Below are 14,416 nucleotides of genomic sequence, written 5' to 3' on the forward strand. Positions count from 1 at the left end.
GCAAGGCTTTTCCCCCACAGAGAGCCAGTTTAGCAGCACACCAATGCAAATGAGCTTTGTCTCCCTTTCCGAGTCCTGTTGAGTGGTGGAGGTTGGCTGGAGTTGGCGTTGCGAAGGATTCAGCCGCCGAGACAGGAAAGTGTGCCATGAGGGATCAGCGATGTTGGCCTGAGTGTGGGGGGGAGAAGGCCTGGGAAGCTGCCATCTCCAGCTCCTGCCAGAACTGTCCCCTCTGAGTTCCCACGTCATCCTCTGCCTTTACCACTTGGCATTCGGCATAAGCCATTTGGGGACACTTCTTATGCAGAACTCACCTACGCTAATTTCATTTTTCATCAGCTTTGGAGTTGGAATTTCTCGGCTCTGCCACTTCCTAGCTGTGAGACCAAGGAGAAGCCATTTAACCTCTCTGAGCCTGTTCCTTTAACTGCATAATAGCTTCGTCTCACGCCTGGTGGTGACCAATTCTCAGAAGGGTAGGCCCGAGCCCTGATGAGGCAGGGAGCTGCCTCCACGGAGTATGATGAGAATCCCCCAGCCCCTCCTTCCAGCCACTTCCTTCCCAGGATGCCTCACCTCCCTGGCCCCCACTTGCCCTGGAGACACTACCTTGGTTGCAGAGGGCTCCGGAGAATCCTGGGAGGCACTCACAGATGCCGCTGATGTGGTGGCACGGCCCACCGCTGTGCACGCAGAGGGGACACGGCTGGGCGCAGCCGTGGCCATAGAACCCGGGGGGGCAGACTGGGGATGAAGTGGAGATGGTGGTCAGCAGCCTCAGGGGCCCCAGTCAGCTTGCCTACCTGTCCTGCCACACATGGGGATGAAGGGAGGCTTCTCAAGAGTATGGGGAGAGCTGTCCCCACCCTGCACCTTTGAGGGCCCGTCCCTTCCTGCAGAGAGAAGCTGTGGTCTGGTCCGGTTTCCACTGAGGAGCCAGGCTGGGCCCTGAACTTAGGGACGGAAAAGCCAGCGCAGGGAGAGAGGGGACTAGAAGGGAGGGGTTTGATGGGGGCTGACACTGACTTGTTCCGGCCCTGACTTATTCCAACAGGGAAGGGGTGGGGAAGGTGAGCCATCTGTGGGGTGGGGGGCTCAGCCTTACTTCTCTGGCATAAGGTTCCTCGGAAGCCAGGGGCACACTCGCAGCTCCCATCCTCTGGGGAGCAGGACCCGCCGTTCTCGCAGCTGCAGGAGACGGAGCAGTTGGGACCCCAGCGACCAGGCGGACACATGCTGTCACAGCGGATGCCTGTGGGCCAGAGGTAAATTTGGGTCAGAGGTAAGAGGACTGAAGTCAGAGGGAAGGATGATGGGAAGGGGCCCTCTGCAGAATGAAGGGGTGGAGGTGAGCACAGTGCATCTGGGAATGTAGACGAAAACTCCAGTCCAGGCTTGGCTGGTCAGGGAGGGCTTCCAGGAAGAGGTGATGCCCAAAGTGAGTCAGTCCTAAGGGGCACGGAGGAATTTACCAGGTAAAGGAAACTCTCTGTGCAAAAATTAGGAGGCAGGAGAGAGAATCACGCCTTAAAAGAAAACAGCAGAGTGTGGCTGAGCCACAAAGGACAAAATGAGGTATGGCAAGAGATGAGATTGTGGGACCAAGAAGGAACCAGGTCATGAAGGGCCACCTTCCTTTTTGACATCTTCGCTGGTATCCAATGTTAGGCTTGACAGAAACCAACTGTGGGGCAAGGGAATGCTGTAATGGGGCCGGCTGCAGCAGCTGGGAGTGAGCTACATGCCCACCCATGTTAGCCCAGTAGCCACTGGTCCTTTGGGTCCCAGCCAACCTAGGGTGCAGGTCCAGACGGCGGGTGGGGTCTCTTCAGATTCTTTTGACCACGGCCCTCAGCACAACGTGGATTTTATTTTATTTTTTAAAGATTTTATTTATTTATTTGACAGAGAGACACAGTGAGAGAGGGAACACAAGCAGGGGGAGTGGGAGAGGGAGAAGCAGGCTTCCCGCTGAGCAGGGAGCCCGACGCGGGGCTCAATCCCAGGACCCCGGGATCATGACATGAGCCGAAGGCAGACGCTTAACGACTGAGCCACCCAGGCGCCCCTGCAACGTGGATTTTAGATCTTAAGTGCACATACGTGTATGACAGAAACCAACACTTTGCAAAATGACATTTTACTGTCACTGGAGGTGATGCACTCTGATGTCTTCCCTGCACTGCTTTGTACTCTATTAAGAAAGAGGAAGAAGGCCTACATAGTCTTTTTGAGCGAATATGTACTGAGGTGATTACAGTCCGAAGGCTAAGAAGGAATTTCGAAAGGCCTGAGGCTGGAGGCCCCAGCTCTGGGGCAGAAATGCTTCCAGTCTGACATGCATTAGGCGAACGGAAGGCGCGGGCCCAGGAAACTGGCTTGGCTTTGGAAGGCGAACATCAGAGGCTCAGAGAAGAGCAGAATTAGTTTAAAAATCATGTCTGCCTTGTTACAGGGACAGGGATTATGGGAAAGAGACAGAAAGAGGGAGGAAGACTCTCAGGCCCGGCGGAGAGAGCCAGCCAGAGCAGCAGCAGGAGAGTAGTGGGACCAATCTGGAGGCAGGCTGGAATTGTACAGCCCACCCGAGCCGGTGGGAAAGGGAGGAGAGGGCTGAGCAGCCAGAGAGAGCAGAGAGCGAGGGGCCGCAACAGGGCTTTGCTCATCCTCCAGCTCCCGTCTAGTGCCCACATTCCCTCCCTGGCCTCCCTCCCTGTGACATCTCAATTTGGCAGCAGGGCGAGGGCTTTCGATGCCACTCTCTGAGAAATGAGGCCTCTTTGTGGAGGGAGGGAATCTGGCCGGCACGCTTCACCCCTTGATGGAGGTCTCGCCCGATGCAGTTTCGGGTGCTCAAGGGGCTAACACCCGGACAAACCCCGTGCACGGACCCAGCGGGAGCCTGGGGAAGCTAGAACCACAAGGCTGCTCAAAGCTTTGGATACAGCTTCAAGTCTCCCCTTCTCTGGGAACATAGGAGCTGTGACCAAGGAATTCTTCTGTGAGAAAGCCAGGATCAGACTGCGGGCCGAGGGACTCTGCTGTTCCCGGGAGGCACCCTGCCACCTGACAGGGACCTCTGATCCCATCTGTGCCCCACGTGCTCACATAGTCTGACCAAGGCACACAGGTCACACTGCTCTTTCCTAAACCCGCTGCAGACCCTGCTGTGATTAATGAAACCCAATGCATGCAAAAGCCCCCTTGAATTCATGGCAGCTCTTTGCTATCGAGTGTTCTCCCAATCAACAGACATTTAAAACTACAGCTACTCTCATGTGGGACCCTCAAAATGTTTTCATGTCCCAAAAGGGTTCTCTTTCTTGGGGATTGAGAACCATGGCTGCGAGGTGATCATGTAGATGGCAGGTGGTGGCAAGGGCTCACTGTTTTTAGGATCTGGCAATTATTATATTCTAGGCCTGGTTCTGTGGGAGTGGGGCCCCTGTTGGAGGTTTTCATATGTCCTAAGAACTCCCTGGAACTTAAGACACTCCCTGAGTGGGGAGAAGGGTCCAGGGTTTCCCCCTGCATGGAGAGCCCCGGTTCTACTGGAGCGGTCAAAGGGGCTGCCCCTTGGCCTGTGGGAGGGTCTTCCAAGCACAGCTTCTGAGGAGACATAGCTTCACCAGTTATCTTATCTAGGCCCTGTTTTCCCTAGTTAAATAGGGATAATAATCCCCCTCAGAGGGCCTTCCCTGTCTTATCCCTAGGGAATCTCCCTGCTTTATTTTTCAGGACTCCCTACACATCCATGTTGATGGGTAAAGCTAGGCTAAGAATCCATGTATCATGACCTCAAGTCCATGCCACGAGGCCAGCAACTCAGCAGCCTACATCCTTCAGGGTCTGCTTAGGGGGTCCTCCTTCTCCAGCGAGCCTTCCCAGATGTCTGCCCAGGGATTCAAGCATCTATTGGGTAGTCAGTGGCATACAGCTTTGTCCCTGCCTATTATTTGAATGTTTCATACATAAGTCTTGTGTCCCCTGCCAGCAATCTGAAGGCAGGGAACATGGCTTATTGACACTTCTGACCCTCCTTATTTGGTGCTCCTAGTGGACAGGATGCCATCTTGGTTATCTTTGCTTCTCTGGTGCCCAGCATGGTGTCTGGCACATAATGGGTGTCCAGGGACCATTGCTGTTACTGAATTTTGCTATTTAATGCTGGGCCTGACACAGTGCTGGATATACGTGGTAGTTGCCAACTAAGGACTTGGTGATTGCTTGAGTCAATAAATGCTAATTGAACGAATAGATGGCTCCTTTTTACGATGCAATTCCATGTCCCCATCCTATTGGCACTAATGCCCCGAGACCTTGGACATCTCCTTTCCTCATCTGTAGTCTGAGGAGGTTAGAGTAGATCACCTTGGAGGTTCCTTCACTTCAAGGGGAAAAACTCATATATGGTTATAGCCCAGCTTCTTTCAATTTACTTCAATAGACATTTACTAAACACCTGCTATGCACAGGGCAAAGTGAATGAAACATGATGGCACCTGTCAAAATCTGTGGTTTGTGTGGGCAAGGGGAGAAGACCTGCACATATTTAGGGCAGAGCAAAGCCACTGTTGAGCCAAGGCATGAGCAATATGCCAGGAGCTGGGAAGTCAGGGACAGACTTCTTGGGGCAGGGGTGGGTGGGGAGGGTTCAGCAAGTGGGAGTCCGGGTCCTATGCCTGCATCCCCTCCTTTCCCCTCCTTGGTCCCCTTTTCCATTACAAACCTCAGGACATCAATCACTCCTTTGAAATGACTTCAGGACCATATTTGGGAAAATTAGCTTTATATGAGAACAGCAGAGGACTTGCAGAAATGTTGTCCATCAAAGACAGAATTTTTAAGCACCAGCTAGCATTAAAATCTTATCATCGGCTCACTTGAAATTAAGGCCATGAAAAATTAAAGCGGATTTCCACTTGGCTCCAGCTAGGAATCTGGGGGGCCAGTGACTAGGGCATGAGCCTTACTCTGTACCATGAGGCTGGGCAGGGGAGCCAGGTCAGAGATGCTACCGAGGAAGCAATATGCCTGGGCTTTCTGTTGCTCAGACACTTTCTGGTTGTGGAAAACAGAGGCTGCTCAGCAACCCGGTGTGAACGATTATCTGAAAACGCACACTGCCAGGAACACCTGTATCTCTCGCTCTGCCCACCACCTTGGGACTGCATGCATTCACCCAGCACAGCATTATTAAGCACTTCCTGTATTCATGGGCTACATTTATTGAGCACAGCACCATGCCCTGTTAGCACTTGCAGGTATTAACTCATTTAAACTTCAAAATGACCCTGTAATTGCGAGGATTATAATTATCTGCATTTTATGGATGGAGAATTCGGGCCCTGAGAGGTTAAAGGACTCGTCCCAGGTCACAAACCCAGGCAGTCTGGCTCCAGCTCTGTGTTCTTAACCACCATGTCATCTCTCAGTGGGTGGCAGGCAGTGGACACAGGGGTGAGCAAGGCCCTGCCTCCAGAGAGCTGATGGTCTAGTTGAGGAGGCAGATAATAAAAAAATACTCGAATGACTGTTCAGTGACAATGGAGGTAAGTATGGCAAAAAGAAGAGTGTAGGATATTATGAGAATTCATAAGAGGGACTCTTACATAGTCTTGGCTGGGTGGTAATGGTGAAGGGCATCATCAGGTGCAGAGAAAAGGAAAGAGCAATGCATGTGGAGAGAAGGCACACACAAAGGCCTGGGGTCAGGAAGGTGGTCGGCCCAGGTGGCTGCAGTATAGTGAATGATGGGAGGGGGCGAAAGGGAGGTGGCAGAGTTGGGCGGGGGCCAGGTCATAGGGACCCTGGGCCACTGTAAGGATTTTGGATTTTCTATAAGTGCCATGGGAAGCCACTGAGGCACTCTGAGCAGGAACTGATGTGAATGGAGCTGGGGTTTGAGAAGTTCACTCTGGCCACCATATGCAGAATGGATGCAGCTGGGCAACAGGGGAGGCCCAGAGACCAAGGAGGAGGCCAGGGCAGAGCCAGCTGAGAGACGGTGCTTGGAGGACCAGGATGGCGGCAGTGGGATGGATTCGCCATGTGTTTAGGAGATAGGCTGACAGACACATATAAGGGACCAGGAGTGTGAGGCTGGGCTAAGCAGAAGGTCCCCATCCCCCTCTCTACCATATCCTCCGAGAATGCAGATTAAGCACCTGTGCTCACAATGTATTAGCCTCTGTCTGATTTCTTACTGGTATGTCCCTAGCCTTTAGAACGAAGCCTGCACATACTAGGTGTTCAATAATTGGTTTGCTTGAACTGTAGGGAACAGAGAACTGAGGCCCAGAGGAGAGAAGGGAAATAAATGTGCATGCATAAGGAGCAAGAAGAAGTGAAAGAGAAAGAACAGTCAAGAGAAGTAGAACACCAAGAACCTGGTTTCCCAGGCCCTGGGGGCGGGTGGGGGGGCTGTGCAGCGGGGGCAGCGGGTACCTGTCCATCCGGCGAGACAGCAGCAGTGGCCCGTGACAGGATCGCAGCCATCCGCGTGGCTGCAGTCACAGCGCTCACTGCAGTTCAGCCCAAATGTGCCATCCTGTGGAGGGAAGGGGACAGAGAAACGATCAGACCTAGACTCCCAGAGCTTCACACACTTCTGTTGGGTTTTGATAACAACAGTGAGCCTCTGCCCCACGGGGATGCAGAGAGACTGTGGCCGGAGTGGAGTGGGAGCACTTTTTATCACTGGTGAGCCACATAGCCATGAGGCCATGCCAAATAATTCTTTGACTACATTAACAGAAGCATGGGGTTTGGAAGGAGAGGGTGATGGTCTTGCCCTACTTTTTTTTTTTTTTTTAAGATTTTATTTATTTATTTGACAGAGAGAGAATACACAAGCACAAGCACAAGCAGGGGGAGTGGCAGGCAGGAGGAGAGGGAGAAGCAGGCTCCCCGCTGAGCAAGGAGCCCGATGTGGGGCTCGATCCCAGGACCTTGAGATCATGACCTGAGCCCAAGGCAGCCGCTTAACTGACTGAGCCACCCAGGCGCCCCGGTCTTGCCCTACTTCTTGATGGTTAAGCTCAAAGGGGTGTGGTTAGTGATTGTTAACTAAAATTGTAAATGAGAATGCGCTCTGCAAATCATAATGCATTGATCACATGTGAAGAATGACCAATTTATTCTTTGTTTCTAGGGAAGACGGATGGTGGCAACTGACATCTGCTTGCGTGCTCATTAGGTATCAAGAGCCTTTTATCACTCATTTCTCTTAATCCTCACAGCAGATCTATGGGATGTTTCCATTATATTCACCATTTAACGATGAGAAATAGGGTCAGAAAGGTGAAGTAACACGTTCAAGGTCACACAGTTAGGATGTGGCAAAGTCAGCATTTGAACCCAGGACTGCAGGCCTCATTCAACAATATCATATATTGGTTGGTTTAACGTGTTTGTCTCTTAGACTAAGATCCGGTGATTCAGTCTGGGTGGCTATCACTGAATAGTGCTTGGTTTTGCCCTCTCATACCCTGATCATAAAATTATCGAGGAACAGCCACTCTGAGGGATTGGTAAGGGCTGTCCTGTAGCACTGTGTTGGGAATGATTCTGAGGCTGCCTCTGGGCTCAGGTCAGTGTGCCAGGGTCGATTAATAACGTTGACCAAGCACGGCAAGGGGGGAGTGAGGCCAGGGTGCTACGCCTGCCAGGTATTTGCCATTTTATAGATGCAAGACCGGAATCCAGGGGTCCCACCACCGAGGCCAGTGCTCTTCTCTGCACACCTCTGCGGGAGAGGGGGAGAGGGCTGCTGGGCACTCACTGGGCAGGGCAGTTCGCAGGTGTCTCCGAGCCAGCCAGCGGTGCACGAGCAGGAGCCATCTGCGGGGCTGCAGGCTGCCCCGTTGGCGCAGGCGCAGCTCTCGTTACAGTTCAGGCCCCACGTCCCGCTGGGACACGGCAGGGTGCAGTCCAGGCCTTGCCACCCTGAGAGTGGGGAAAGGGTCTGTCACCTCTCTGTCGGGGCCCGGCACGGCTGGCTTTCTGCCTACTCCCCCAGCTCTGTACCTTCCCCCCTAAACCACCGTTTCTCTGATCACCGGGGTAGAACACACATTCCACATGGAGTCGGCTCCGAAACACAGCAGGGCTGTTAGGAGACCTAGGGCCAGCCCGCGGGGCTCCTGCCTCCTGGCTCTCACTGCTCTTGCTGCAGGTGCATGATCCCACCTGGGACGGGGCACCAGCTGAGACGGGGAGGTCTATCTCTGCCTGGGGTGGGATCAGGAGGCTTATTTTAGGGCCCTTTGTTCTTGGGACAGGCTGGTTTCCCTGTTCTGAGGCTGGTCATCGGCCTGTTTGCTCTCAGGTCTATTTCTCCCCTTCCCCGGCTCTGATCTGCGTCACAGGAGGCTGGTCCCTGCAGCTGCATATCCCCGGCTTCCCCCTCAGCTGGCTCCCAGGTGGGCTTCACTACGGGAGACCTGGCCCACAGACTGGAGGTGGGGAGCAGGAGAGACGCCTTTGTTGGCCTTGGCAGGGCCTCTGATGGTGGTGCGGGCTGGGCTTCCCCATGTTCCACTGCTGCCACGCAGCCCCTCTATCCACACCCCAGCTCCCACCAGGTGGCCCCCACTCCCAAGCTCTGGAATGCCACTTCCTCCATCTGTCCCTCCCACCCTAGGAGTGGTGGCAGCTTCTCCCTCCCCACTTCTGATCTCTGGTTTGTGCACTTCCCCTCGTATGCTCCCCCAGCGATTCTAACACCATTGTAACTGATCCCCTCTATTACACTCCTCCTACTGAAGTCCCTGGCCTGGGTGTCCTTGGCTGGGACCTGATCTCTAAGCTCCCTGACCCTGCGTGTGGGTGGATGAGGCAGGGACAGCCCAGACTCCCTAGCCGGCAGCCCACCTGGGCGGTGTGTACATCTGAGGGGGATGGGAGCGGGCAAGGAGGCACATCACCTTCCTTGCAGGTGCAGGAGCCATCCACGGGGGAACAGATGCCACGGTTGGTACAGCTACAGACAGACGAGCAGTTGGGGCCATAGGTTCCTGCGGCACATGGAACCGCACAGACCTCTCCCTGGAAGAGGAGGAGGTGAATTTTGGATCGACGTTGTCCCACGCTGGGGGGTTAGGGGAGGCAGAATAATGCCCTCCCCTCCAGCCCCCACCAAAGATATCCATGTTCTAATCCCCGGAACCTGCGAATATGACACCTTACATGGCAAAGGGGACTCTGCAGATGTGATTAAGGACCTTGAGATGGGGAGAGTATTCTAGATAATGCAGGTGGACCCCATTTAATCACATGAGTCCTTAAAAGTGGAAGATGACTAAGCCGGTTGGAGAGAGATGCCGTCGGAAGTCCTCCACCAGCCTGTGTTGACCTTGAAGATGGCGGAAGGGGGAACACAGCCAAGGAAGGTAGTGGCCTGTGAAAGATAGGATCAACCCTCATTTTAGAGCCAGCAAGAACATGGGGACTTCGGTCCTACAACCCTGGGAACTGAATTCTGCCAACTTCTGGAGTGAGCAGGAAGTGCATTCTCCCCTGGAACCCCCAGAAAGGACCACAGCCTGCAGACCTTGACTTTAGTCTGATGAGACCCAAACCTGACCTACAGAACTGTAAGATAATAAATCTATGTTGCCTTAAGCTACTAAATGCGTGGTCATTTGTCACAGCGGTGATAAGAAACTAATACAGTGATTGTCACCAGTCGGGGGAAGGGTCAGGCTTCCCGACTACAGCTCCAGGTGGGCAAAGCCCCCGCGGAACTGGACCCCTGAGTCTGTGTTAGGTCCCGGCAGCACAGAATGCAACCCTTTGCCTCTCAATATTATTTGACTCTCACCAACAACCCCATGACACGGATAATAATGTACCTGACCCTCAGAGAAGTTAAATGTAGACAGTCATAGTTAATGTCTACTGAGCGCTTTCTCAATATCAGGCGCATTCGTACATCATCACGTTTAATCCTCACAAGACTGGCCAGAGACTGTTGCCTCAGCATTATTCCCATTTTATGGATAAAGCAATCGTATGGAGAACTTAGGTAACTCGTCCCAGGTCAGGGTGCCAAGAACGGTTGATCTCTACCGGCACCCAGGCTGGTTGCTTAGCCATTCTGTCACCAGCTGTCATAAACTGGCTTGCCCAGAAAGCATTCTCCAAGATGGAGATTAGCGAGCTCTTGAGAATGGCCCCCGTGGGGGCAAGGGAGGCAGGACGGGACAGAGGGGGAACCTGCACCGAGGTGGCTTCTGCTGATCTGCCAGGAAGCTCTGAAGCTGCAGTGGCCCTTGGAATCGTCCAGCCAGCGGAAAGGGAGGGAGGACCTTTCTACCCCACACGCCCCGCCCCCCCCACCAAGCACTGGCTATCTACTGCGCCGGGGAAGGAGGCATGGTTTTGGATGAATTGGCCCCCTCTGACTGAGAGGGATGCAGCCAGGAGGCCCTGTTTCCTGAAGCCAGGGAAGGAGGGGTGCCTCAGGCCCAGAGGGTGAAGCTGAGGGGCACATTACGGCGTCCACCACAGCAGGTCTCCACGGGTAGGCGATTCGTTCTAGTGAAGGCTTCAGAGTGGGGGCAAGGGACAGGGCAGCAGGGACCAGGAATGGGGACGTCAGGGGCCTTGAGGGGTGGGAGCATTCAACTCACCAGAGAAGAGTGAGGTAACGGCAGTCCAGGTGGGAAGAGTGTGACAAGAGTGCAGAGGAATGTGAGAGCTGAGAATGTTCTAAGGGTGGCTGGGGGAGGGGTTTGTGTAGGGAGAGGTGCGGGGGGGATATTTAAAGGGGACTTGGGAGCCTTAAATGCCAGGTAAGGGGGTTTGGGCTTTCTTCCGTGAGCCCCCCCAGGGTATGCCTTCCCCACCTCAGGAGCCCACTTTGGGGCTGTCTGCTCTGGGCATGTGGTCACTAGAAGTTGGAGCCCTTCACCAGAAGGCTCCATGGTTCCCACTCTATTCTCTGCCAGTCCCTGGCAGGCCCTGACCAGCTGGAGTCTGCAGCACTCCCATTACCCAGAAAACTCTAATTTTTCCAAGACTATAAATAGCCCCTAGGAATATATTTAAGCTCTGAGGGCCTTGGCCCGCTTGCAAATTGCATGCACAGCTTATAAGTTTCTCTGCATGAATTTACTTCCAGGGAGAGGGGTTTTTCTCCTGGCCTCCTCATTAGTGTCTCCAGCCCCAGTCCTCCCAGGGGGCCTCCAGGGGCCTCTGAGCCCAGCTGCGAGTCTGCTGATGGGGCTCAGAGAGGACTCTCCACCCTGGCCCTGCTCCAGGAGGCAAGATGCAGAGTGCCCAGCTTGGAATATCTGCCCCCTAGAATACTACACCAGGGCACCATTTCCTCCCAGCGAAAGCCATGCAGGGGTATCGACAGCTTGAGGTCGCCAGGCTGAGAGGAATTTCTCCTTCCCAGAGAAGGAAATAGAGACTCAGTGACTTATCCAGGGCCCCGTGGGGTATTCGTGAGGAGAAAGGAGAAGGCAGGGAAGGAGGAGAAAGTATCAGATCTTCCTTCCGGAGAGGTGGCAGAGCCCTGTGGTTAGAGAATGGACTCTAGTGCCATCCTGCTTCCGCCACTTACTCACTGCACGACCTTGCACACTTAACCACTCTGGGACTCAGTTCCTGCATCTGTAAAATGTGAAAAATAATGTCCCTACCTCATATGATTGTTAAGTTATATCTCAAGTAGAGAGAACCGTGCCTGGCAGGTAGAAAGCGCTGCAAAAGCTGTTATTACTGCAAAGAAATATCACTTATGGAAGGAATACACAAAGCTCTGTGAGGTTTTGGCAGAAGGCAGCTCTGGAGGAGGGATCCATCTCTCACTCAATGAATCATGCTGGGCCCTGTGCGGTGGAGGAGGGCTGGTGCTCACAGGGGGGCAGGAATCCTAGCTTCGTGTCCCCAGGTTCACCTTCTGCTACCCCCTACAGGCTGGAGCCCTGGCTCCCCTCCTCAGGGCTGAAACAGGCACACACCAGGGTCATGGTCTTGCGGGGAACAGAATGACTGCCCGCTGAGGGGCTACTGTGTGCCAGGAGCTCCTCCAAACACTTTCCATTTGTTAGCTCCCAATACCAAAAAATCCAAATAGGGAATTGAGCCGTTTCTAAAGTGAAGGGATGTGAGCGTGCTACAGCTAACTCCCAGCACTCCCCTTCTTCCACCCTGCTGTCCTGACTCCTACCTGGTTCACACTCCTCAAGGAGCACAAGTACTAACAGGTGAACTCTTTGTCCGATTCCCTACTTCTGGCCACTGAGCTGAGTGTCAGGCCTGGTCTATAGCTGATTGGCTGTCTCTGATGATTGACATTCATAGCAAGCCAATAATCAGCCTAACCTGTCAGATTTAGACTAACAGCTCTGCCCACCTCCGGCCATCCCCTGGCCAAGGTGGAGTGATTCCCATGCTGCCCCAGGTACCTGCACCCGACACACAGGCCATCCTCTCGTGCACACCTCCCCAGACTGGGGGACCACTAACAGGCTTTAATCACGATGGCCTGTGAGGCGCTTGAGTCTACAGGGTCAGTATTTGTGTCTACATATGCTTAGGTAGTCAGTGTATACACCTAAGAGTGTGTGTGTGTGCACGTGCGTGCATGCGTGTGTGCTTACGTGTGTGTCTGGGGGTATCTGTTTACCTGCCTGGGTGGATTTGGGTGGGAATTTGTGACTCCTTCCTCATCTCCCGCCCCCCGCCCCTTGCTGTGTTCCCTCCCCAGTCCTGCCCTCGTGGGAATGGGTGCATACACAGCCACCACCATCTGAGCACACTGGGGGGCCTGGTTGGCTCATGTGCCTGCCTCTGCCCTAGGCTGGGGGGCTCAGGGAGACAGGGATCTGGTTTTATTCACGTCTAGATTCTCAGGGCTTGAGACCCTGTTGGTTCATAATGGGCCCTCAATAAATGTTGTTGAACCGAAATGCAATGTTTGTGTGTACACGCTGGCTTCTCCTGTGGACAACCAGAAGGACCGGGCACTTTCCATGTGCTTTCTCTCTCCTGCCAGGCAATTCGACGAATGTTCACTGCATGGGGCCAACTCTGAGCCAACCCTGGTGGTGGGCTCCGGGGGCTCCCAGGATGCTGAGACTCTCCGCCCCGGGTCAGCTCCCAGGCAGCGTCCACACAGGCACACTCCTGCCTGCATCCAGATGTGTCCATCTATCTAGGCATAGAGTACAGGTATTCCGTAGTGTTGTGCAGATGGCTGAGGGGCCCTCGTGGGCCCAGGTTCCGTGGCTCCCATCACACACAGGGCATGGACTACTGTCTGGTCTAAGGCTTGGTCCTGTGCTACGGCATTGACTCTGGGCCTCTCTGGGGGCTCTTGTGAAAAGGGAAAGCCAGGCCAGATCCTGCCCCTCCCTGCCCAAACCCTGCCCGGCCAGGCTGAGGCTGAGAAGCCCAGCTGGAAAATTAATCTGTTGGCCTCCAGGGCATCCGCTCAGGGAGACAAGGCCCTCTGAGCTGAACAGGATGGTAGAGATGACCAAGCCCAGGGCCTTCAGGAAAAGGAGACTGTAAGCCAGAGGGCCAGGAGCTGAGACCCGTAGGCTAGTGCTCCTTAGGAGACCAGCTGAGGGACCACGTCCTGTCTGCTCCCCACCTCCCAGCCCTGGCCCAGACCAGCTCTGAATTCATGTCTGTTGATCTTTTCACACTCTGGGGGAAAAGAACAGGACAAGAGGCCAGGCTTGTGAGCGCACATCAGAGGTGAAGTTGGGGAGTTTGCATTTGGCATCTCCCGTGCCTCTCATAGCTTAGCACTTGCACCCCCACTCCCTCAGCAAGGAGCACCCCCAGGCCCTGTACTGAGGCTGTCCCCCAAGATCCCTGTCCAGCACATCTCTCACTGCTGTGAAGACAGGGTTCTCTTCTGATGGACTTGTGTTCGTGCCGGGTAATATACAGGCCTTGGTTTCCTGTTCGATTATATGCGGTTATTAAAATCAATCCGTCTCTGGGCGCCTGGGTGGCTCAGTCGGTTGAGCGTCTGCCTTCGGCTCAGGTCATGACCCCAGGGTCCTGGGATCGAGTCCCGCATTGGGCTCCCTGCTCCGCGGGGAGCCTGCTTCTCCCTCTCCCACTCCCCCTGCTTGTGTTCCCTCTCTCGCTGTGTCTCTCTCTGTCAAATAAATAAATAAAATCTTTAAAAAAAAAAAAAATCAATCCGTCTCCCCGACTTTTCGCCGCCAAGGACCCTTGTGAGTATCCTCCCTCTACAAAGCCCTCTCAGTCTGAAAGACGCTGCTGATCCTCTGTGCTGGTGTCTAAAGCCAGTCACGTACTGAACAGGTGCAATTTGGCCAGTGACCACATGCCGTGTGACTCAGGTGGCAGCATCTTGTCCACCAACCATGACCTAGATATTCCAATGATGTCACCTACAACCAATCAGAGCTTCTGAAGAACG

At 54.0% G+C, this 14,416-nt stretch overlaps 1 protein-coding gene across 2 annotated transcripts in view; it reads right to left on the reverse strand.

Annotated features, from left to right (window-relative positions):
* The window catches only part of MEGF11 (multiple EGF like domains 11), a 327,464-nt gene that overhangs the window by 26,098 nt on the left and 286,950 nt on the right, over positions 1-14,416 (reverse strand). For both annotated transcript variants that reach the window (XM_081831278.1, XM_081831277.1), the window contains 5 exons: positions 8,928-9,048; positions 7,784-7,947; positions 6,448-6,550; positions 1,106-1,252; positions 610-744 (listed from right to left, as the gene is read on the reverse strand). In XM_081831278.1, the coding sequence (XP_081687404.1) occupies positions 610-744; positions 1,106-1,252; positions 6,448-6,550; positions 7,784-7,947; positions 8,928-9,048 (670 nt within the window). The remainder of the gene's footprint in view (positions 1-609; positions 745-1,105; positions 1,253-6,447; positions 6,551-7,783; positions 7,948-8,927; positions 9,049-14,416) is intronic.

The sequence above is a fragment of the Leptonychotes weddellii genome, chromosome 9 (assembly GCF_054177405.1).
Source record: "Leptonychotes weddellii isolate Sample4059 chromosome 9, ASM5417740v2, whole genome shotgun sequence".
NCBI classification, from domain to species: domain Eukaryota; kingdom Metazoa; phylum Chordata; class Mammalia; order Carnivora; family Phocidae; genus Leptonychotes; species Leptonychotes weddellii.